This window comes from Nymphaea colorata, chromosome 13, assembly GCF_008831285.2.
Source record: "Nymphaea colorata isolate Beijing-Zhang1983 chromosome 13, ASM883128v2, whole genome shotgun sequence".
Classification (NCBI taxonomy): Eukaryota; Viridiplantae; Streptophyta; class Magnoliopsida; order Nymphaeales; family Nymphaeaceae; genus Nymphaea; species Nymphaea colorata.
The window spans coordinates 6,772,314-6,797,460 of NC_045150.1; the positions used below are offsets into that span (position 1 = coordinate 6,772,314).

General features: G+C 37.4%; 2 protein-coding genes across 6 annotated transcripts; one reads left to right on the forward strand and one right to left on the reverse strand.

The window, feature by feature from the left end:
- The first annotated feature begins 506 nt into the window (after positions 1-506).
- On the forward strand, positions 507-5,091 carry LOC116267339 (myb family transcription factor PHL6-like). Of its 2 annotated transcripts, none has more exons than XM_031649025.2 (8): positions 507-811; positions 1,325-2,406; positions 2,609-2,822; positions 2,914-2,990; positions 3,080-3,119; positions 3,378-3,450; positions 4,375-4,444; positions 4,584-5,091. In XM_031649025.2, exons 2-8 carry the CDS (start codon positions 1,765-1,767, stop codon positions 4,968-4,970), a joined length of 1,503 nt encoding a protein of 500 aa, XP_031504885.1. In that variant the 5' UTR covers positions 507-811; positions 1,325-1,764; the 3' UTR covers positions 4,971-5,091. The 2 variants fall into 2 exon arrangements, with proteins under 2 accessions (XP_031504885.1, XP_031504884.1); XM_031649024.2 differs by having other exon boundaries at positions 507-744.
- A 56-nt stretch (positions 5,092-5,147) lies between these two features.
- On the reverse strand, positions 5,148-19,996 carry LOC116267340 (vacuolar cation/proton exchanger 2-like). 4 transcript variants are annotated; one of them, XM_031649026.2, is made up of 14 exons: positions 19,741-19,996; positions 16,060-16,164; positions 15,410-15,667; positions 15,130-15,197; positions 14,991-15,019; positions 13,850-14,046; positions 13,545-13,757; positions 11,291-11,425; positions 9,714-9,830; positions 9,585-9,638; positions 7,068-7,184; positions 6,363-6,456; positions 6,206-6,264; positions 5,157-5,568 (listed from the first exon to the last, which is right to left on the reverse strand). In XM_031649026.2, the coding sequence occupies exons 2-13, from the start codon at positions 16,108-16,110 to the stop codon at positions 6,257-6,259; spliced, it is 1,341 nt and encodes a 446-aa protein (XP_031504886.1). In that variant the 5' UTR covers positions 16,111-16,164; positions 19,741-19,996; the 3' UTR covers positions 5,157-5,568; positions 6,206-6,256. The 4 variants fall into 4 exon arrangements, with proteins under 4 accessions (XP_049937054.1, XP_031504886.1, XP_031504887.1 ...); XM_031649027.2 differs by having other exon boundaries at positions 6,175-6,264; XM_050081097.1 differs by lacking the exon at positions 7,068-7,184 and having other exon boundaries at positions 5,148-5,568.
- Positions 19,997-25,147: the final 5,151 nt, after the last annotated feature.

The window sequence follows — 25,147 nt, forward strand, 5'->3', positions numbered from 1 at the left end:
AAGAGATATCTTAAAGAGATCGAAACCCCATAGAGAAGCACATCTATCAACTATCAACTAAAGTGTCACACATCATTAATTTACAGTATTTTCATTACTCCTCAAAACAACTAGGTTGTCTTCGGTGTTCTTGGTAAAAATTGAAAAAAAAAATGTGTCCTCTCACAGCCACTCAAAGGAACGTGCCACATTCTTGAGAGCGCTCCTTGTAAAAGTCCATAACTTTTGCATTTAAATTTACGAAAGCCGAGCAATTATCTTGGTAAATGGACACGCCCAAACGCGCCTTCGGACTTTGGTGTTCCACTGATTGAATCCTTATTTTTCCGCTGTTTCCTGGGACTGGGACTGGTAGCAAATGGCGGATAAAATATGACAAAAAACCAAATAAAAAAGAAGTCTATGGAACATGTTGGCATTAATTGCCTACTCGAGCGTTCGCAGATTCATCCGCATTAAGTCTTGTGACATGAGGATGCGTGCTTCTGTTAACCAGCCAATCATAGAGGGAGGGAGGGGGAGAGAGAGATAGAATGAGAGAGGGAGGGGGAGAGAGAGAGGCGGCTCCTATCCGTCTTCCCAGGTGAAGGGAAAAAGTTTGATAGGCGCAGAAAAAAAAATTCCAGCTATTTCGCCCATTTTACTGCCAATAAGCAGCTGTTTTTTTCTTTCCACATTTCTGTCCTGTTTAGATGCTGTTCGATGGATTTCTTGAAGAGCTAGAAATTTGTTCCGCACCATCAGGTCAGTGGTTAGTTCAGATATGGGACTACAAGCTGGGCCTTTTCATGGTCTCCTCGATTTTTCAGTCGTAAGTTTGTGTTGTTGTTTTTTGGGGACTCGTGTTTGGAACGATATTCGATGGATAAATGGTTTACTATTCACGATGCTTCATTCCCCTCTTTCTCTTCCGGTTTCTTCTTTGATTTGATGTAAAAGTTTGATTAAACTGTCTCGAATCTGTAGTCTTTAGACATTTTTCACTAAATTGCTTATTGAAACGCGACTCTTTTTTCATTGAACCATCTGAGACTGTTTACTTTTTTTCTTTTTTTTTTCCCTTTTCTTTTCTTCTTGGGTTTGATGACTAGATGTGGTTCAGCGAGATGTATGAAGCATAAAGAATCTGCACTCTTTTCTTTTGTTTTTATGTGTTGTGTGCTCTTTTCTGACGGTTCTGGTCTTCATGGATCTGTTACCCTTGATGGATGGCACTCCTTTTGTTGATTCCTTTTCGGTTGTACTGCTTGTTCAATTGGTTATTGACGCTATCTGTTTGCTGATTGGCCAAGGTGAAGTAAAATCTCTTAATCCATTGTTGCAGGATTTGTTGCTCTTCTCTGTAGCAGACAAGCAGTGCATTCAGCAATCAATTAGCTATGTGGAGCTCCAATTCTTGTGGAACATTGTAGACTGTCCAGAGTTTCATTGCCCCGCAACCTGGGGATGTCCTGCCAATATATGCTGGGCCGCCTGAAATTGTGATACTTCACAATTTCCTTCTCTTCGGTAGCCCCGACCCCCAATTGAAGCCACAATAATCTCATCAATGAAGGCAATTGGTAGATATGTTTCTGAAAGGAACAGGAATGGCCTTCAGTTCCATTCATTCCCTCCCCTCAAGTTTTGAAAATAGTATCCTTTAATGATCTCAGAATTTAGGATTTGCCTTCTCACTTTGATAATGATAGGTCGTCCAAGATCATTTGTTTAACGGTCAGTACCTACAAGCAGTCAGTTAGAAGCTTAATATATGTAGAGACCATGGAAAGTCACAGTGTTGAAGTTGTAAAACGGAGCGATTCACCAAGAGGAGCTATACGGCCAGTGTGTGCTAGCTCTGCAGCATTTCGTGATCTATCTGATACAGGATCAGATGGTGAGAATGCTCCAGAACACAGCTTTACATTATCACTTTCACCAGATGCACGACCACTCTGCCCTTCTTCATCAAGAAGCCAGAAGCTTTTAATCCGTCGCAAGATTGTGAGTTCAGAGTCTGGGCTGGATGGTGCTGATTCCTTTTCCTGTACCAAGGAATCCAATATTCATTCTCCTTCTTCAACATTCTGCACCAATCTGTACTTGTCAACTTCAACATGCGCTGAGAATTACAGGCATCTCGGCAACCTACCTTTCCTTCCGAATCCTACATCCCCTTCTCCAGCCTCAGTGCTCAATTCTTCAAATTCTTTTGCTGTTGATCTCACATTAGGACATCAGTGCTCTAAAGATGAATATGTTGAAGAGAATACAAATGATTACCTCAGCTTGAATGGTGATTGTGTAGCTGATCCTGAGCATTTGAACGACGACATTGCATATCCTGAGCTGCAAGAATGGGATTTTCTCTCGGATCAACTCGACATGGCAATCACAGACGATGGGAAAAATCCCAGCCTGGATGTACGTATGGTCAGGTTTTCCTTTCTGCTTGACAGAAAGAACCAACTAGATGAATATGTTTTTCTTAGAAATTCTTTCTTCTTTTAAATGCATTTCTTTCTTCTCTCTTTTTTTTTTTTTTTTTTTTGAACTTTTCTTCTCCTGTAATGTTCTTGCAGCTTCTTTTGGCATTCCATGACGAATATAATCTTTCATTGTTTAGGAAATATGTAAAGAACCTGAACCATCAGCAGCAGCCAAGAAAGCTGAGTCTGAATGCATCCTGACACACCGAGTGCCTCTCAGCACAGTCTGTGGGAAAACTCAATCCAGCTCCAAATCCGGAATCGCAACCATCAACAAACCAAGGATGAGGTGGACAACAGAGCTCCATGAGCGTTTCATAGAAGCCGTGAGCAAGCTCGAAGGGGCCGAGAGTAAGTCTCCATTAACAAAGATAATAAAAACTAAGCACCTTGAATTTTAGTTGCATCAATTTTCTCATGTTTGCCTGTGCATAACCTGCAGAAGCTACTCCCAAGGGTGTATTAAAACTCATGAATGTTGAGGGTCTGACGATCTATCATGTGAAAAGCCACTTGCAGGTGCTTTCTGGGCGTCTCTTCATGTTATCCCTGCTTAAATTAAATTAAGGCGAAGACCCTGACATTTGCATATGACTTTAAATCTGCAGAAATACCGCTTGGCGAAATATCTACCACAGACTAAGGAAGGTAAGAATATGGATGCACAATGACGTGTACTTGGTTCCTCTAGATAGTTTACACAAAGGAATGAAATTGAAAGAAGCAGTTTGTGAATTCCAAATGTGTGTGCCTGCTTTTTTCCATACTGTTTTCCCTACACGCTTTCTGAGAATCTAAATGCATTTGCTGGTTGGGAAGGTCGTGTAGCTTTTCTAGTTTTTTGTTTCTGTTTGTTTACCTCATCGCTTATTAAACTGATGAAACAATTGCCTGTTTCTTCCTTAGAGAAAAAGACATCGTGTTCAGAAGACAAGAAGAAGGCACCAGCTGCCTCCCAGGAAGAGCTGGTCCTCAAAAGGTATACTTCAGTATTTTTGTGCTCTTCACGGCCAGACTAAAACGGCTTTCCCTGTTTGTGTTTCTTTTCTTAAATTTACAGTATTCACCTGAATTTGCCACTAATATGCTCATCTCTGCCCCTTCCATTGGTGGGGCGTCCTGGGCAAGAGTTCCCTACACCTGGCTAGGAGCTTGGGCTTTAAACCTTCTACTTAAGATCATGATTTCAAAATTTGGGGTGAGTCTGACCCAATTTTTTTCCTTCTTTTCGTTTCCTCCATTTCTTTTTTTTTTAAAAAAAAGGGACAAAAAACAGAAAAAAGGAAAAGACGATGCTTCGACTTAGCATCGACTTTTTGGAACAATCATTTCCAAACTGAATGGTCTTGGTCGAGAGAGACTAAACTTTGCCTTTTGGTTCGTCGTGAGAGAGATTAAACTTTGTCTTATAGTTTGTTTGACAACAGTAACAATCAATATGCAATATGTACGTACTTCAAATGTTTTATGTATCTACCTCAAATATATAAAATAGTGACGTAGTGTTATTGTTGTCAAATAACTCCAAACCAAAATATATGGAAAAGTGACAAACAATCATTATTTGCCAAATTCCCGTGATGGCCATGCCATGTCCCCGAAAACGCACGTATGAGTTCACTGGAGTTTGAAGCTGTTGGTGAAAGCAAAAGATGAGATCAACCGGTCAATGTTTCGCGGAAGTCCTTTTTTATATACTTTATTAAATTCAAATATTATATTGAATTGTTATTCACTTTTATTATTAAATATTGGATTTGCTAAACGTAATGATCCACCGTCCACGTGTATAAGCCAGGACGACGGTGTCACCAAGAGCCTTATGTGGCGCTCTGGAACAACACCACATTAGTTAGAGAACACTTGAGCTTTTTTTTACTTACGGACTATTAACTGGTTTTAGAGGCATGCAAGTTACCGAGGCCCTGCGCATGCAAATGGAGGTCCAGAAACAGCTCCATGAACAGCTCGAGGTGTGTCACTTCCTTTCCATTCCTAACTAAACATCCTCTTTTCTTCTTAAAGCATCCGTGTGTTATTCAGACACTTGATTCCTATCTCATCTTTTTTTTTGCCCTTTTGGAATGCTCCCCCGTTCTGTATTTTTCTCAGGTTCAAAGGGCCCTCCAATTGAGGATTGAAGAACATGCTAGGTACCTGCAGAAAATACTGGAAGAACAACAAAAAGCAGGCCATACATTTATGTCTGCTTGCCATCTGCAAAAGACGTGTGACTCAGAAGCCATACATTCTGGCGAGCAACTGACAGATTTAATGCCACGAGCTGGCCAGGAAGCTGATTCCAACTCTTCCCTGTCACAAGTTAGTGCTCCCGCCAATGGTTCAACATCACCTACGAGCAACAAAAGAGACACCTGTTTGGAAACGAACGACTCAAGCGGCCAAGATGAATCACCAATTCACCCAAAAAGAATTCGCCTGGGAAAGGACGAAAGCTGTGACGATGCAGTCGTCAAGAAATCAGAACCATTGCAGTGAAACTGTGGAAGTTTCTTTTGGTGTACTGTAAATCCCGCCAACCTTTATGTTTCTAAGTTCCCTGGCTTGTAACAATGCTGATAGAATGCTGAATCTCAAAATAAATTTTCCTGTTAAATCAGCAAGGAGCAAAACTTCAATGGTCCTCGTGTAGTGGAAAAAAGGAGAGCTTGAACCGAACCAGTAACTTTTATACCAAAATGAACTGTTCTCCATGGAGGAAAACAGAAATTAATCACATTCTTATATATTTAGTACTATACATTAAAAGAATGTTTTATACTATAATATGCTCAGAAGCCTCGATGAGTATACTTAACACAGCTGATATGTGAAATTTTCCCTTCTGCGTCTACCAGAGATGTGGACTCTCTCTTCTGTTCTCCCCTAGAATTAGGTGTTGGCTGCCCTCTGCTCTACTCAAAGAACAGGGTTCTCTTGTATATTACTACTGCATCTTGCCCGAGTTTACATCAGCATTTGAATCAGAATATATACAATGCAATAATGAATCTGAATCGGTTGCCCAAAGAAAAACCGGGCTGTTATCACTCATGCTGCTAGAGTTCACATTTGGTCAGGCTTGTCATGATGTCACCTGCAGCAAGGATCTAGTTTATCAGGTAATTATGTCATATATGATAAAGCAAAAAGCAAAAAGTTCTGTGTTGCATTGGGCAGACGTGCATAGCATTGTATTCAGGTACAAGTGAACTTGATAAAACACATAGGGAAAAGAATCAAGGGGCTAGTATTATAGTGAAGCGCTTCAGCTAGAGGCCCAATACTAGATATGGGTTCATTTATAGGCATGTTACAATTAGCTCTCACATGTCATCAGATAAGAATTTTCTGCTGGAAATTATAAACTAACCATTCTGCCATTTACAAAGTTATCCAAGAAAACGTGAATAGATGACAGATCCATGGTTCTGGAAAAAGGACTAATTATGTCAGTTCTTTTTTAGGTTCTCAATGCCTTTTCATTCTCCTGTTACGGACCAGTTTGTACCCTAGCAATATTTCCTTTCCTTCCTCAAAGTTGTACATATCCTCTTCACTGCTTGCATGTTTTTTTTATTTCTGACGCATGAAATAGAAAAGTAGCAGCATAAATATATAAAATGCCTATAAAACTCAAGCTAAAAGTTCAAATATGCGAGCAGAAATATAACATTCAGTAAATTAAGTAGGAAATGAATACCTCATTGGTTTCCAATTTCCAGGAGGCCTACCTTTACGCCCATTGTTTTAGAAGATAGGCAGCTTGCTGACGCTCCATGAAACTAGGTACCTAAAATTTTTCAAGGAAAGTATTCAAGAAGTGCCAAAAGCAAGAATTCTCTAATCCAAGGCACGAATGCTTGGAACTGATTAAGGTACGTGACTCACCAATAGCAGGATCCACGTGAAAAAAGAAGCTCGCGGACACTATGAAATAGCAGAGGAGAAGCATCAGCCCTTTGAAATAATTTGACGTGCCCTCCTATGGTAAAACCAACAATTTATTATTGTCAACCCACTAGAATGGGAAACAGAAAATCAGGATCTAGGAATGGAATGCACTTCTAAGACATCTACGAACACAACGTCTTTCCAATACATTTGTAAGCTAAATTAACACAGATTCAAGATACCGTGCATGGTAAAAAGTGCCACATTCAACACATTACACATCCCAGTACTTTGTGCAGTTGATACAGAAAGGAATGGTCGAACGGTCGTTTGAGGAGGTGCATAAAAGTACACCAACATGCACGCACATGTCAGTCAAATCTACATACCTTTCCTGTTCATCAGTTTACTGTTCAAATTTAAAGGCCAGCTATTTTCTAAAACCAGAGCTTGTCCTATAAAATTTCCTAAAAGAAGGAAGGAGGTTTATCCAACCACATTTTTGAAGCTGAAATTTGAAACACGCATCTTCATATTACACAAAAAAATACTTGAAAAGAGAAAAAAAACCACTGCTTGCAGCTTCTTTCCTCTTGGAGCACGATATAAGGCTTTGGCTATTAAATGTGGTCCACGAACGACAATCATTTTATCATATCGTTTCAACTCCCTTGGTGTTTTTTTATTTTCTTACAGACTGACCTGAAGCATGAATGCCACCACTAGAACAGTCATAAAAAGTGTAGCAGTCTCAAAGAGTTGGAAGTTTAAGTCCATTGGCTGTCCCATGCACCATCCAATAACTACACAAAAAGGAATCTGCAGCAACATCAATCCCCCTCAATAAAAGAAAAGATCAATAAACGAAACAAAGGACAAAAACAGATTTGAATGGTTAGCTGTAGCTGGTATGATTAAAAACACTGCAACAAGATTAATCACCTTAAAAACAAAAACATCAAGACAAAAGAAAGAAGGAAAAATATATTCTAAGTTTCTAACGGTTAGCTATGTCTGGTATTAAGTCCTTGACCAAGAACAGCATAAACTGAAACTGAGAAAATGGCCTAAACATGACAATGGTCATTATGCATGATACATGAGTTCCAGGTTCATCGAACAAACTGAGCACGACCAATATAAGTTGGACTGAAATCAGTAATCAAACATAACTTGCCAATAGATGTCTAAAGACTACAAAGTAGTTTTCACGAAAGTTGATCTTTTGTTTGACCATTCAGCAAGCATCCAGTAGCAAGAGATACTTAAAAAGAGGAAGCATTCTTTTAAAAAATAGCAATTTAGCTGCTATTCTAACAACTCAAACAAAGATCTCCTGCAGAATAATATTCGTTTCTTATGATGCTATATGGTAAAATAGTACACCAAAATTTAATGCATAAGTCATATCTTAGAGACTACTTCCAAACTAACAAGATAATTTGGAATAACACAGGAATAAACTATCACTACAACCTAATGTATAAGAAAGATGAAATAGGTTTGACTGTATCGCACAATGTGGGCCCATATCATGTGATACGTATCACATAGGTTTAAACAACCTATACGATATGCCTACAGTATAGAATACGCCCTTCTATAGTACGACACATGGACAAAATTTAAAAGAAAAAAAGGACCCAAGGCTCCGTTTTCGTGCTTCTTTTTAAAATAACTCCTCCCTCCCGCTTTGTAAACATCTCTAAGAGCTACATGAAGGAGACGTTTTGCTAGTTTTATAGAAAAATCAACCATATATTGGTGAAGACATTTGAAAGCATTGAAACAATTAATGAAGAAAATAAGGATGAAAATAAAGATGATGATGCTTATCTTTGATTCATGATATTTGGCACTTGGCAGTGAATAATTATATGTTGCGAACTTGTGGTATAATCTAAAACACTTTAAACTTGTGATGGATGCTTATTATGTCATTTTGAATCTATGATTTCTCATCTATGAATGTGTTTTTGATATATTATGGCTTATGAATGATGAATTGTCAATATTCTCTATGTGTGATAAGTTTTTTATATGGAAGTCATTTTCTTGATTGTTTCTGAAATTTTCTCCTTTTTTATTTTTTATTTTTTTAATTTTACAATATTCTATGCCACATTTATGATACGTTACGATGCGTAGGTCAGCCCGATAGATATACGTTATGGTATGCCTTTTACAACATTGTGTGCAGTTGTTCTTGTAGGATAAAAATAATCTATCAAACAGGAATTTAATGCCATTTACTTTGTAGTTAAAACTATGCATTTGCTCTGTAGTTAAAAGTGTGCCTGAGATAATGCCTCAATCTGCTACACATTATGCGGTTGCTTAGACACCTAGGCTGAGGCAACTAGGTCGTCCAAACAAAATTTACTGTTTAATATTATTTTGTTTGTTCTATCTTCTAGTATATTAGTAGATTGATTGAAAGTGGAGTCTTTCAAATCCCTAGTTTGACCCTCTTTCCTCTTTCTTTTTCTCCCTCTTTATCTTTTTCCCTTTTTTTTCCTGTTGAATAGGAATGCCCAGGCTTTGCCTAGGGTTTTATTAAGGTCTGACACCTAGGCCTTCAACTCAGTTTGAACTACATATGACATAGGTCCCTACACAGCCGGGCCATGGACCATGAAACCATAAGCTGGCGAACTGTGCCTCGAAGTGGTGGATTACTGAAAGTTATTGCCATACACTACAAAAAAAACATGCAGTCATTGACACATGGATTGATGGCTGTTGGTGAAAGTAAATTTTTATTGGCGTCCAACCTGAAGTGTCGATGAAGATGGACTTTCATCGATGTTCAGAGAACAGCGTCGATGAACATCAGTTTTCACCAACGTGTCCGTGAAAGTCGGTGAAAGTTCATTTTTACCGACGGTCGGAAAGTGGCCGTCAGTAAAAATGATAATTTCATATGACACTAAGACTCCTTGCGTCGGTGAAGGTACTTTTTGGTGAAAGATTACTGACGTCTAGAGGTTGCATTGGTAATATATTTATTTTTTGTAGTGATAATATGCAGACCACTCAATGGAAGGTATAAAATATCAAGTCTAAAATGGTGCACAGACATTTACCCTAGTAGACTAGACTTATATTGTGATGACTCCATAGGAATAACTAAAATGCTCTCATGAAGATAACCTTAATATGAAATTAAAATTATGAAGGATGCTAAATAGAAGAGATAAACAAATTTAGAATAGTTACCACAAACATTGATATTTGTGTAGACGAACCAATTGCAACTCCCAATGAAATGTCCTGAATTAAAATAAGGCATTAGTCATCCCTTAAAAAAAGTGAAAACGATATTTAGACCAAGCCGCAAATACTTACAAGTTTGTCTTTCATAGCAAACATAATGGCACTTGCATGCTCTGCAGCATTACCTACAATAGGCAGCAAGATAACACTAATAAAGGAGATCGGCATTCCCAATGATTCAGAAGCTCCCTGCAAGAGAGATAACAAATAGACAGATAGATAGTTATATATATATATGTGTGTGTGTGTGTGTGTGTGTGTGTGTGTGTGTGTGTGTGTGTGAGAGAGAGAGAGAGAGAGAGAGAATTTGTGATTTGAAGTCAATATATCAAGAGTCAACAAAAACAATATTGGACTAATTATATTAGATGGAGTTCATATGCTAGTAGAGAAAAGTACATAAAAAATGCTACCTTGTCTTGGTTGGTCCATAGCGATGTCACATAAAATGTGTGTCATTCGAAAAAAATGTGTATAATACCCGAGAAATAAGTTGGTCGTATAAAACAGCAATTAGACCTGTCTTTTTAAAAAAACGTCAGAAAATAAGAAACATGAAAAAGGTGCATATTATATGCGTTTTTGCACGTTTATTTCATATTTTTTTTATTAATTTTTATTTTTTTATAATTTTCAGGATTTATTAAATATTTTAAATTTTTTTAAAAATTTGCCGAAATTTTTCCGAGATATTCTCAACATATACAACTTTGTTGTATTATAACCGAGAAATTTCTCGCCGTATAATATCCGTACACAGTATATGTGACAATGGTCCATAGCCCTTTTTGGGTAGTGAACAAAAAAGACTATGGTACAAATTGAGATCCACTATATCAGGTCCTTGGATTATTTTCAGGCTAGGTTGTTAAAAATTGGTACAATCAACTTCAAAACTTGGACTGAGTCCAATATATGAGGACGCATAGAGTTAGGGTCATGTTCAACACTTAAACTTTGAATTAAATATGTGAAGTCAAGACGTGTTCTTTAAGGAGGTAGGTTATAATATCCCAAGTATGGGGAATAATTTGAGAATTGTCTCATGTCTAAGAGTTTGAGATATCTGAATGTCCATATACACGTAGGTGCCATATTATCATGTGCCCTAGTGCATGGCCTTTTTAGGTGAGGAACCCACGTCTGCTATCAGGCAAGTCTGCATATGTTAAAATAGGTGCTCAGGTTAATTTTGAGCCTACATTCATTACAGTCAGTGTTACTTGGACAATGTAAGATACGAAGATAGACATACAATCATATCCTGATGAGAGCAAGAACATATTAGTTTATAATGCTTCAACATCAGGTATAGTAAATAATTGTTAACTGTATTTCATTTTCATTTCCAGATTTGTTTGATTACTTAGAAGAGCCTTTGATTGTTCCACCAGTACAACTATGAGCTGACAGGACATGCAGGGGAAGATGCATACTAATTGGAAAACATGATTCAGAAACTTTGTTGATATGTTTCAACATTTAGATTTTTGTTCATTTTTCTTTAAAATTTTGTGAGACGATAATAATTTGACACAAATTGTTATGAAAATAATGGTCAGTACATAGGACAGAGGGTAAAAACCAATGAGCAAGATTACTAACAGTCGGTAAATAGGACAGAGACTTAAAACAATGAGAATGATTACCTCTATGGCATCAACAAGATATCCTGAGAGAAAGGAAACCCAAAGAGTCAAAATCCCAAGCCAAATGAGAGCTTCAGATGGTGTGATCTCTGGAACATCTTCTTCCTCTGACTCTTCTTCACTCTGACCTCCTTCCTGAGATTGCATTGATTAGAATGGTGACAAATAAAAGAATGGTATTGGAAATGTCACAAAATTATGTGGCAAATCAATCAACCAAACTAACGGAAAGTTTCTTCTTATCAAATGATTCTCCTGCTTTGAGATGGAAAATATTTGCTGTTTCCTTGTCTTATTACTGGACAGGAAAGGTGACTTCGGAATATGAAGTTAACAGCACAGGTGCAGAATTCTTAACATAAAGGAGTTTTGACATGTACACATCAGAATAATTGACATAGTTCTTTGAAATGTGTCGATATATAGTTGCAAACACTTAACAAGTAGAAGAATAATTTATACAAACTTGTTAGCATTATAAATGAAAGCAGCTGTGATGGGGTCTATCTTTAGCATATATGTATCACAATTAACCTTCCTCATCCAACAAATGATGGTTTGGTTTCTGTCTAGATATCAATATGTTACCAGAGGTCCCTGATATTTGAATGAAATGTCAACTCCCAGCATGTGAGGTGGTTGCTAGTTGACAAGATGAGGTTGATCAAGTCCCACAGGCCACAGCAAGTGCATCCCTCAAGAAAGTGTCTCCATTGTTGTATGTGAAACCTTGAATAGGCTGTTAATGCTAGACCAGGAAGAATGATGAGAATGCCAAGTCATGACTCCCTCTACACCCTCAGAGAAACACAATAACATGGCCAAAAGTATGCCATTTCATCTTCTTCAAGTATTTCCTCTTGCAAAAAGTATTTTTGTAGCATGAGATTGTTGCTTTCTGAGGACACATAATCTTGTATATAGTCAAGCTACAGCTTGACTGGTATATGTATCAAGTCATAGATACTGATAGGATTAGACGAAGCACATAGTTAATAGGTATGTATATTCAAGAACGCCAATGGATCAAATATAGAATATTTAGGCATTGTGTTTAGCATACACCAAGAGGCTTTGTTTTTTTACAATTTTCCTTGTCTTCTACTTATCTATAGGGTAAATAAAGTATTTTAGGTATACTTATTTGCAGTGGCCCAAGAATATATAGGTAAACTGGATCTACTTTTGTATATTTCTTTCTAGTTTCTTTTTTGCTTCTTTTGGGTCATCTTGGGAATAATCCAGCTAGTTGTTAGGAGTATGTTTGGTTGCTACTTCATGGTCTGACCAGCTGTTGGTCCCTAGATTTGTACATGTGTATAAAGGACTGCAGATGGTGCATTATAGTTCTCTTGTGCAAGAAGTATTATGATTGAGTGACTGTACTGAGGACTCTCTTAAATACTTTTAGCATTGTAATATTTTCTCATTCCATTTGATTTAAGTCACAGTGGCACGTGGGGGGAGGCCCACATACCCATACTGGTATGCTGGTAAGGCAAAACCGGTACAACTGGGTACGCTTAGATCGGTTTTGGGTCAGAAATGATCCAAACCACAAAAAAAAAAGGACTCATAACTTACCCGCGACGCTTCTTCCAGCCTGCGACATCTTTCTGTTTCACCCTCTGGCCAAAGATGTACAGCAGGACCTTCAGCTGCCGGCGGGAGATTCAGCGGCCAGCGGCGGCGGCGACAGATGGCAACAACTTTTTGGCAGAGTAATATCTTGTTTTTTTTTTCATTTGACTGTTTTTACTTTTTAGGGTTTCTGCCCTTTCCTATTTTGCATATGCCCTTGTCGCCAGCAGCTTTCTTCAGTGACACCAGCGGCTTTAAGTGTCGCTGGCGACTCCGTGGTATTTAGTTTTTTTCCTTTATAGCATATGATTTACTGCCGCTGCTGCCAGTCTCCATAGTTTGTGATGTGATGATATCAATTTTGTTTTTTTTGTTTTTTTTTATTTTATTTTTTTGGAATTAAAATTATATAATTATCGCCGTCCCAAGATTGGCGAAAATGCCATACCTGTACCCGCTTCCCGTACCCTTACCTATGTGACATAGAATTTGATATGTTTTACATAACTTGCTTCTGTTGTATGTCCAGATGAGCTCACACATTCCGTTACACTATGACACACTCCAATCTCAACATGAAGCTAAGTTGTTTCCTATTGAATGTGCTATATAGAAGGTTTAACCATCAAAATTCAAGAAATAAGATCCAGAGGAAAAGAAGACATAGAGTTACCTCATCAATAGGAGCATAAAGATTATTATGACTCTTAAGCTGAAAGATGAGATAGCATGCATACGCCACAAGCATAATGCAGCTGCTAAACCTAGAAAGGGCCATCTCTGACTTTCCATACTGCAACTCAGTATGAGTAGAATGAAGCACTGCTGGAAAAAGTAGGCCCATTACAGCCATCAGTAGCAATCCAGAATCCACTAGTGCTGTTGCCTGATATTTAATGAAGAAATACAGAATCATTGTCAATTCAATAAAAAACTAGGCACATTAAATTTGACAAGATAAATAGTTGCACAAGGTACCTTGTTGAAAACCTGATCCTTCTTGTAGTGACAGATACCACCACAGAAGAAAGCACAACCAAGCACCAATAGCATATTTGATAAGATAGAACCAAGTAGTGATTGTTGAACAACACGGACCATTCCATGTTCCAGTGCATATATCGATATTATCATCTCCGTTGCATTGCCAAATGTGGCATTTAAAAGGCCACCGACTGATGCAGAACCACAACAGAAGGAGTAAATGCAGTTAAGAACATCAATTTTGTCCTCAGGAATCAATTGAACAATATAATAAATTAAAGATTAATACAAATTGTATGAGAAGTTGCCGAAAAAGAGATTGGTATGGTAATGAGAATGAACATCCTAAAGAAGCCCTAACAAAGCGAAGGTTTTATGAAAGGAAAAAACAGCAGTTCCTATGCACATGCTTGAAAATACCAGTAACATACATTAAGTTCATTATTCCTTCTTCTTCTTGTAAATGTGATTAAACTAAAACAACTTGAGAAAACATCAATATTTTCTCGTCATTCTATTTCTATCTATTTCATTTTCATCTAATTATAAAATATGTTACAACCCATAGCAATTAGATGGAGCTTTTTCTTTCAGGCACATGTCAGTTACATTTATGAAGGCATGAAGCTCAAAGTGGAATTATATTCTTAGATCTACTTTGAAATACTAGTATTCATAGAATGAGATGACATTTTTCCAATTTACCTTAACTGATCTTGTGATTTTAAAGTTTTTTATGCTGTTAAATTGTTAAGCCTCTCCGGAAAATTAATTTACTTCAACACTAAGGCATGCTGATGAAACCACAACAGCAGTACCTGCAACATTGTTTAGCACCTTGTGCACATAAATGAAGGTACTTGCTTGACCAGGAAAAGTAATTCATGATAGCTTTCAGGTTCAAAAACCTACTTGACAAACAACTGCACTCAGTATAAATGATATATGCTCAAAAGCTCATTGATTTTGGAGGGAGGAGGTACCAATAAATAGGGACGGCAGAGGAGTCAGGCCCAAAGAGAGGATGGAAGTATATTTTTTTAGGACGTTGAAATTCAAAGAGATTTTATGCAAAAAACAAAATCCTAAGAGTATACTAATGTAACATTAGTTCATGAAATTTGAGAAAGCTCACCTGTTGGTCCAGTGAAGAATGCAAGTTGCCTGCAATAAGCAAATAATTATATTACCCATTAATCACAAAAATTACTAGTTAAAGAAGGAAAAACCCTGCATATGTTTAATAATATATTGTCTAACTAAATGATTCTTACTCTGTAGCATAACCCAAACGCTCAGCCAGTGGAATTATACCCAACAAGCTAAAAAAGAAGACCCATCCCTGTAATGTTGGAAGCCTTTGGTTAATTGCATAAAGGATGTTTATTTGGGAGAAAAGTAACACAAACATGGAAATCAAATGTAGAAGTGATCAATTTACTTAAATTGCAGTAATCTACCAGAAATAGCAACAAGAAAAAAAAAATCAATAGTAAGAACATGATGAAGCTTAAGGCGGCAGAGGAACAACTGTGGAAATATATGCATACTTACACTATTCTGAGTCAAGGCATGGACCAAGATGGCAACTGGGCCAGAAAGCAAGAGTACATTGAGCTTTGACTGAAATATCACAATGTGGATGCTATTAAGTAACCTATTTCCTACTTGTTTAACTGTCCATCTTTTTGAGATGTCTGCTAATGATCCACCAGGACCTGTCTCCAAAGCACATGTTTTTCTGGAAGCTCCCACAGGACTAACAAGGCTCTCATCTTCAAATTCAAGGTCCTTGTCATCAAGTGAGCCCATCTACATCATCAAAATTGTCATAGAGCATCAGCAATATCAATATATCAGCATAGAAACAAAAAACTTGAGGTTAGTCACAATTAGCTATGTCATAAGGATGTGATTTTGGCTGCATGCCCATAATGGCAGACACCCATGCATGGACAGTTTGACGCATGTTCAAATTCAAGACATATCAGGAGAATAAATTTTAATTTTAGATGAACAAGCAAAAGAAATTGTCTGAATTTACATTATATAGGCATTTAATTCCTTCAGATATTTTTGTAATGTCAATATATACTCCAGTGGTAATCAGAAAAAATATGCAGCTATCCCTTCCGAATCTGAGCACAGTTTGTGCCCACCTTGAAACTGTAAGAAGAGAATCAGACAAGACCTTGCAAAATTACCTCCATAGAAGAATGACCTACAGATTGGAACTTGTCACTAAGTTGGGCCATATGATCCACCTGAATCTCAAGCAATCCATTAAAAACAATGCAACCTTTACCTCACTGCAAGCATATATAAGTTGCTCATAAATCAGGATAAGCACATAAAATGACAAAGTTTGTCCTAGTTCATTACAAAGCCAAAAGTAAAAGAAAAGTACAAAACAGTTCTAGCTTCATGTAAGCCAAAAAGATACTAAATAGAAACTAGAAAGCATGTCAATCATGTTGAAAATGACTGGAGTGAATGAGATGCAAGTATGATTAATCTTTTTCTTTGCCTTCAAGGCTCAAGCATAAACACATCAACTTCAAAGCTGGCTTTTCATTTCTTGTTTGCATGCCATTTTCATTATAAAAATTTTCATTGCATGGAAGAGCTTGCTATACATTTCTTTTCTATTATTTTGAGAAATGCAGAGTTACAACTTGCAAGCTGTGCTGTTGATTTTTTAAAATTTTTATTACCTGTAATGCTCTGGCTGGATGGATTTTCTGAAATTTTGTTTTTGCTTTTCAATGTTGTGCTTTGGTATTCGTTTATCATTTTGTATTTTATGAATTATGAATCATGAATGTTATTTTCTTTCTGTTACAAATGTGAATTCACACTTAAGTCTTTTTATAAAATCTTTGCACTCATTGCCATACCCGTACTGGCACCTATTTGACATAATTTCAAGGCAATTATGTGAATTCACATTTATTCATGTTTTTTACAGTTTTTATTTACCAAATTTTTGTTTCACATTTTTTTGCATTTTATTTTTAAGATTTTGACCACCTTTCTTTTTCTCGCCAAAAGATTAATTGTTTTAAAACTTGCTGACATTTTCTCGTTTCTTTCTCATAAAAAAAAAATTGCAGTTTAATACAATGTTTTAAAACCCAGCGACGCGGGGTCGTGACTCGGCAAGTCAACTCGATGACTCAGACCAGGTTATGTTAACTTTTTTTAAGAAAAAACAAATATATAACTTGTCTTTTAAACATAAAAAGTAACAAGCACAAAATCTTGTTATCTTCTGGGTGTCAATCAGATCAGGTTGCATGCTGCAAATGGATGTGGGTCTTGCAGAAATAATTGGATTGGTCAACAAGGTTCTGGAGCTCCTTAAGGGCCACATACAGAAGCTCAATCCAGGGGACTTATTCTTCAACAATGTTGAATACGGATTACAATTTTCTAAACATAAAAAGTAGCAAGCACGTAATGAAGCAGTCAAGAGTATTTGATAAAAATGGAATCTGTACAAACATTTTTATTTGTCTTAAACATAAAAAGTAACAAGCCCGTACTGAAGAAGTCAAAATACTTGTATCCTTAATAAAGTAACAAAACAGAACTTGCATTTAACATGTATCAACTATAAGCAGCAATAAAATACTGAAGCATGAAGTAAAACGAGTCACCCTACTGGGTTGACTCATTAAGGGGGTGAGCCAAGCCGAGTCGCCCAAGTCACTGGGTTGACTCAACGAGTTTTTAAATGTTGAATTAATGCCCATACAAAACCTCACCATTTAAAGCCTAAAAATGATATTTGTGGCCATGATATACATACATACATATATATATATATATATATATATATATATATCACATAAGCATTAGCGATATGGTGTTTTTCACAATGATTAACAGTGCTTTTGACAACAGATTTTTAATTTGAATCATGAAACAATATCTAGCACACGGCGGTACAGAATTTTTTTTTTGTGTGTGTGTGTGTGTGTGTGTATATATTGAAATCAGTCGGCTACCTTTGTGGCCAAATGGTTATTTTTTAGTTTTGTATCATTTAGAAACCAACCCAAAAAGTGCATTTTCAATGGTCAGTTGTTTGACAACCAAAAGTTTTTTATGATAGAATGCATCTTTTGTGATAGTTTTCAGTAACACAAAATAAAAATAACCATCTCGCCATAGAGGTAGCTGTGACTGACCATTCAAAATGATACAGCAAATTAAAACCATCCATCTCAAAACAAATAGATGGCTCAGATTTACTTTGTCTTTTTTTTTTCTTTCAACTGTTTCCAGTTCACAACCAGTGGCAGCCCTAACCACCGCCGGCGGCAGTTGCCCTACAGAAGGGGAGGTTTGCCTGCTCCCCCACTCCAGTTGCTGGAGCTTGGAGGCTCCAGCGGTTGGAGGAGGGTAGCGGCCTCCCCTTCTCCACCCACGATCATGGGTGGAGTTCCCCCTCCACCTTCCACCCATAGTCGATGGGTGGGGATGGTGGGATCGTTAGGCGATGGCTGCCGTTGCCAATAGGCAGCACCGAGAGGGCGGGAGGCAGTTGCGGCGGGCAGTCTGCCAGTGGAAAGGGAGGAGAGAGATAGAGAGAAAGATTGGATTAACTAAATGTAAGGATCTTTGTCACATGGGTACTACTGTAAAGGCAGCGTACTCGTACTAGTCAGGTACGACACCAGTGCTGATACAGGTATTGTCTCTGGTACCTCTTGGGTACTGGTCAAACAATACCCAGGACCGTATCCGTCCGATTTAGAACTCAATCAAATTTGACCGAGTCCTTTCCTACCCAAAATTTAGGATTTCAGTTTTGTTCTTTACACCATTTACACTCAGGAAGCACATAAAGAGTTGCGTTTTCATATTTTGTTCAATAGTTTCTAGAAATAGAAACTATAAATTTTGAATCATGAATGTGTTATTTTGTTTGAGTTCTTATTGTATGTTTTATATATATATATATATATATATAGTTGAACTCTCGTACCCAAGTATTTTGAAAATACTCCGAACCAGTACCCATACCAGCACCTATGTGACATAGATATGGATAAATTGAATGTCACCATTATATATATATATATATACATACATACATATATATATATATATATATAAGTGAGTAAATGGCGACTCTAGCTATCTAGAGTCACCCAGGTCATCTAATCAAGATCGTCCATCTAAAGCATATGGATGGTTGAGAGAAAAACAAGAAAAAAAAGGTGTAGATTAATATTAAATGATAAAAATGCCCGTAATTTTTTTCTCCTTGTTTTTCTCATATTATCTCATATTAGATTGGATGGTTCTGATTAAATGGCCTGGGTAACTCTACAAAACGAGAGTCACCACACGCAAACGGATGCATAACCCCCTCTAGTTAAGATTCACCCTACCTGTTTATATATATGCGTGTGAGTAATTAAACATTCATGTTAATCCTGTTTCGTGGAAAATAAGTGAAGACGTGACAAAACATGACGAATGCGGTAAAAAAAAAGTTGAACACTATTGCATGTAAAATATATTGACTCTTATTAGCGGATACTAAAAATAATTCCTGCGTGACAAAAGGTAGAGGAGCTCCTATTGAGAATTCACTCGATGAAAAGAATAATAACATCAAAAATTTGCAGAAGGTTACGGGAATGCAGAAACTCTAATATCTGAATCAACAGAATATAACTGATCTTCAAAACGTCTACCAGTGAAACCAATACATCTCGGCAAACTCCATCCTCATCGACCTCAAAATTCCATCAGTCATTCAACAATTACGATATAACCGGCTAGGCGGACGAATTTCCATCAAATTCAACGCAAAAAGAGCCTCAAATAAACAGAAGAATGATGTCAATGAAGGAGTCAGATCCTCTTACCGGGACAATCACGGGAAGGAATTCACAGGAAGACCGGCGGAAGGCATTCCAGCCTACTCCGAGCGCCACGATCGGGAGATGGTCGCGGAAGCAAGTGTCTCGGTTTCCTCAGGGAAAGAAAGAAGGAATCACGGGGCGAAGATTTGGAGGGTTTCCTTCTCCTAGAAGAATGAAGGAAGGAATTCGCCCGAAATTTTAGGGTTGTCATTAAGCACAAGAAAAGAAATTGCGAAGAAAAACCGCTCCCCCTCCGGCGGGCCCGGGCGCAAGGTCGAACGCGGGGTGCCGCCTATTTATATTCCGGAAAGTTCAGACCGAAGGATGATTGATGACCATATTTCCATTTTGGTGCCTACCATGATAGGCAGAGAAACAAAAGTGGAGCAGAAGAGGGTTTTAGCAAAAATATTACTGCCTTTGTTAAGGGGCTATGTCACACTCTAAGCGTAAAACTTTCAAGATCGTTCCCATTTCCCTGCACCATCAAATTCACAAGACTTGCATCTAATACACGATTGATTCGATTAATTGGTAGTCATGTTTCCACCTTATATGGTTCAGGAACATCGCGCTCATATGTTCCTCTGACATTGGTAATCCGGAGGCTTGAATTGTGTATGCCATTGGGTGTTAAGGGTTTTTCGTTAAAAAAAAAAAAAATCAAATGTGACGTCCTTAAAGTCAATATAGTTTATGCAGCACCTTTTACGTAATTACTTTTAGTTTTGCAGTCTCCCTCCTTTCTTTGTCGTTATCGCTTCTGAAAAAATGGGTTGACCAAATCGTACGGTGGGGCGATCAGGTCAACGTACGGAAGATCGGTGGAACCTCCTTGTGCTCTGCGGTCAACGGTCCGTTCTTGCGGCGGCTTTGGGTCCGGTGGATTCAGACCGACCCGGTTCGGGGACCCATTCAGTGAGGTCGGTCCTACTTTTACCGGGACGGATGTACATGGTTCGCGTTATATTTTGCCGGCCCAACTCTACACCGGTTTTAGGACGTTTGAAATTTTAATGTGCACAAAGGTAAGGCCGAGATAGAAATTTTTCAGGTGGAATTAAAATTTTCAAATTAAAGAGACTAAAATATCATTTTTTAAATTTTTTATATATAACAAGTGAAATTTTCTATGTAATTTTATTTAAAAAAAATGAGGGGGGGCAAGGGCCCTGCAGGCCCCACTTTGACTCTGCCCTTGCGAAGAGTCTATGAGCGAATCCAAATCTTGAACGTTCGGGTTCCAAATAAAATCCAAACTTTGACCTGGTACGGGACTCGGTGTGGTTTCAAAACCAGCTTGGCACCAGAACTAGCTCATTTGAGAGCCACGTTGGTGAAGAGGTTGAATCTTGTCAAATTGTATTTAAGCATAAAATTCAGCCAAGCTTTGATGTTGGTCAAGATTAGGGCATATATAAAAGGGCCGGTTTTTATTGGGTACCAAAAGAATGGATAAATTTATAAAAAAAAAAAATCAATATCATTTTACATAGTAAATAAACATCTTTAGAAGCCGTTTGGTACCAATAACAAACTATTACTATACAATGAAACTACCCCTAAAAAGTAGGGTAAAACCCTACAAAACAGTGTTTTATAAATCTACTTTAAATTTTGTGGCAAAATCAATGAACAAAAATTTTGTGGCAAAATCAGTGAACAAGAACAACCTCTTATGGATGCTTAGGAGTCGTTTGGCAAATGGAAGAATTGAAAAATGTTCCATAAATCTGTCGTGGGGCATATTCATAAAACTTTTAGGGCATACTCATAAAACATTTTTTTAAGATGTTCAATGAAATTGGCTTAGTTTTTGGGTAACATTCAATTCATGTATCAGTTACATATTATTCAATTGTCAACTGAACTCTTAAAAGTTGTTTGACAACAGTGCCATTATTATGTTGTTATCCTATGAACCTACCCACAAAAAGAAAATGAAAGTATTCATAAAACACCATATACAAGTGGTCCATGAATCTGCTTCATTTTTTGAAGCAAATTTATAGAACAATAACAATGTGTAACTGTTGCCAAACGACCCATATAATGCAAGAATAATTAGTTTCATGCAACATACTATCCAGCGTTTGGTAATGAAAACATTTCTATGAAAAATTGTGTTTCAAAGACACAAAGTTCTTATAAAATATGCCCTCTAAGAAGCGCGATGTGCTTTAGATTGCACAAGAGGTGACACCTATGGGATTCGGTGAGCTGACCTTGTCACCTCTCTCAATACTATCATCTTAACATCCTGGTGGTAGATCGAGTGAACGAGAGGCTAATCCTACTGTCTGAGTAAAGGGCGAAGCGCACCCCCCCCCCCCCCCCAAAGGACCCTTCTTTCACATTCAAAAGTACGTTCTTTTGAAAATTAAGGTCTTTCCATGGACAAAGATATAAACACGACAAGTAACCTATCAGCTCTCTCAATACTATCATCTTAACATCCTGGTGGTATATCAAGTGAGCGAGAGGCTAATCCTACCGCCTGAGTAAAGGCCGAAGCGCACCCCTCTAAAAGACCCTTATTTCACATTCAAAAGTACTTTCTTTTGAAAATTAAGGTCTTTTCATGGACAAAGATATGAACACGACAAGTAACCTATCAGCTCTCTCAATACCATCATTTTAACATCCTGGTGGTAGATCGAGTGAGCGAGAGGCTAATCCTACCGCCTGAGTAAAGGACGAAGCGGACCCCTCAAAGGATCCTTATTTCACATTCAAAAGTACGTTCTTTTGAAAATTAAGGTCTTTCCATGGACAAAGATATGAACACGACAAGTAACCTATCAGCTCTCTCAATACTATCATCTTAACATCCTGGTGGTAGATCGAGGAGGCTAATCCTACTCCTTGAGTAAAGGCCGAAGCGCACCCCCCCCCCCTCAAAGGATCCTTATTTCACATTCAAAAGTACGTTCTTTTGAAAATTAAAGTATTTCCATGGACAAAGATATGAACACGACAAGTAACCTATCAGCTTTCTCAATACTATCATCTTAACATCTTGGTGGTAGATCGAGTGAGCGAGAGGTTAATCTTACCGCCTGAGTAAAGGCCGAAGCGCACCACCCAAAGGACCCTTATTTCACATTTAAAAGTACGTTCTTTTGAAAATTAAGGTTTTTTCATGGACAAAGATATGAACACGACAAGTAACCTAATTGTTGGGTCTCACATATGAGTGGACGTCATGCTTTTGAAAGTTCTAAGGGCGGTCATCGGTAACTTCTAAATTATGAACGCAGGCTAACCTTTTGCTCCACTAGGAACCTAATTTTACAATCAAAATCAACCCAAAATATTAAAGTTGTGTTTGATCACTCCTCCTATAAAAGTCTATGATATGAAAACTGTGGGTTAAGATTAGTCTCTTCCTACATATAAAACAAGAAGTTCAAGTGTGGTTCTTAGGTCAGATCTAGGAGTCTTAGTTTGATAAACCATGGATTTTTTGTTGGATATTTTACTACATCAGTAAAAAAAAAAAAGTCACGTTAGATTCATATTGAATCCATGGATTTCAAATATGGAATAATCAGACACGCCCTAAAATCGTATTAAAATCCTAGTTTCAAACTTAGAACTTAGTTTAACAAAGTTTGTTTTTTATATCAAAATGTCTATGGCGGTCAGGAGATGACTTCATTCAAATTGATGGTTTCAACAATATTTTATAGTGTTCCCATTCAAATTTTAACATTTTTAAGTTGAACTGGCCGATTTTAGTACTTGATCAGCGCCCATGAGGGCCATGAGGGCCATCTAAAAGGGCATTTTGAAACGAGAATACTATATATTTTTTTAACTGAATATGTCTATTCTTAAACACTTTATGGGGTGTTTAGCGGCAGGGGGACACTATGAGTCTCATAAATCTGCTCCAAAGATTGAGCATATTCATACTAGAACTAGTGTTTTATGAATGTGCTCAATCTTTTGGGTCAGATTCATAAGACATTTACATAGTGTTTCAACTGTCAGACGACCTGTAATAGGACATTGTGTTCATGTTACCAAACACTTGTAAGGGATGTACTTCTAGCATTCAATTTTGGACAGACCTTACCTAGAATATCTTGAACTTCAACCTTTAGATTATATGAATTAAGCTTTTACTGGCTCAAATTTAACGCTTAACATACACATGCATGCACACGCACAGGTTAAAAGCTAAGATTGGTCATAAACATGAAGATACATAGGATGTTTATGTCTGTAGGCTAAACTGGTGGTGGAGTTGTAAATTTTTAGCTTGGGGGCAGCAGTTATGAAAGTTGTGCGCTAAGTTCAAAAGGCACCCCATATAAAAATTATGTTTATATTTAAAAAAAAAAAAGTTGGTATATGTAATTTTAAAATTTGTACCAAATATCAATATGAACATAAGACTTTTTTATGGGTTGATGTTGACACTTGCCCACACGGTGCCCACACTCGCTTTCGTCCCCCTTGATGTGCATCATGGAAGGAGCAAATGCATCAAATGAGCCGCTGGCGGCGAGTCGCCCACTTAATGTAAAACACAACCACCAAGATGCTTGACTCTTCTTTAATTCCATCAGTCCAAATAAGTAGGACAGTGAAAGGAAATCGAAGACATGGCGTCCTCTTTGACATAATGTGACCACCTTGAAACCATTTACCAGTCAAAGAACGAGCGCCACAGATTCAAGACAAAGAGATTATGTAGTCTTCCATAATTGTTCCCTAGTTTCATCGTTCAGAGAGTCTTCTTCTTTTTTGCCATGTGTTTATTGTCAGCACTTTCGGAAAGAAAGAGCATCTTCCTTGATTTTTCTTCACGCGCTATGAAATTTCAGATCCTTTATGGACCCGCCCACGTTTGATTTCTTTGAAAAAGAAGCCCAAGTCTTTTTCTTTTGCATTGTTTGTATACAGACCAGGACCCTACAGTTTGCAGCATTGACACGGGCTTACGAAGAAAGAGACTGAGGGCAGTTGAACCTCCAGTGGCGAATATCTAATCAGGATCCAATGAAATGCTTGGGAGACCCTTGGTAGGTGAGTTGTAAAATATGATAACTATGCGGCCTTAATTATCGGTCAAATTTCATAACATATTTGTCAAATCAAGGACATGTTAGGTGGCCATATATATATATATATATATATATATATATATATATATATATATATATATATATATATATATATATATATATATATATATATATATCAAGCTTTTATAGTACTGATTGTCTTGGTAAGGGGCGGAGGCTGGAGGCCCGCATGGGCCCTAGCCCCACTTCATTTTTTTTTTTTTAATTTATATATAAATTTTAAGAAATTTTATTTGTCTTATATAAAAATTTTGAAAAATGATATTTCGGCCCATGTCAAAATTTAAAAACTTTAATTTGGCCCTCCTCATGAA

Bases quoted from the DNA above. Each gene is read 5' to 3' on its own strand.
- LOC116267339 (XM_031649025.2), top strand. From the start codon at position 1,765: ATGGAAAGTCACAGTGTTGAAGTTGTAAAACGGAGCGATTCACCAAGA. The intron at 3,120-3,377 runs GTAAGAATATGG...TTTCTTCCTTAG, and splicing joins TCTACCACAGACTAAGGAAG to AGAAAAAGACATCGTGTTCA. The intron at 3,451-4,374 runs GTATACTTCAGT...AACTGGTTTTAG, and splicing joins GAAGAGCTGGTCCTCAAAAG to AGGCATGCAAGTTACCGAGG.
- LOC116267340 (XM_031649026.2), bottom strand. From the start codon at position 16,110: ATGGCCCAACTTAGTGACAAGTTCCAATCTGTAGGTCATTCTTCTATG. The intron at 15,668-16,059 runs GTAATTTTGCAA...TTGATGATGTAG, and splicing joins TAGGTCATTCTTCTATGGAG to ATGGGCTCACTTGATGACAA. The intron at 15,198-15,409 runs GTAAGTATGCAT...CCAACATTACAG, and splicing joins ATGCCTTGACTCAGAATAGT to GGATGGGTCTTCTTTTTTAG.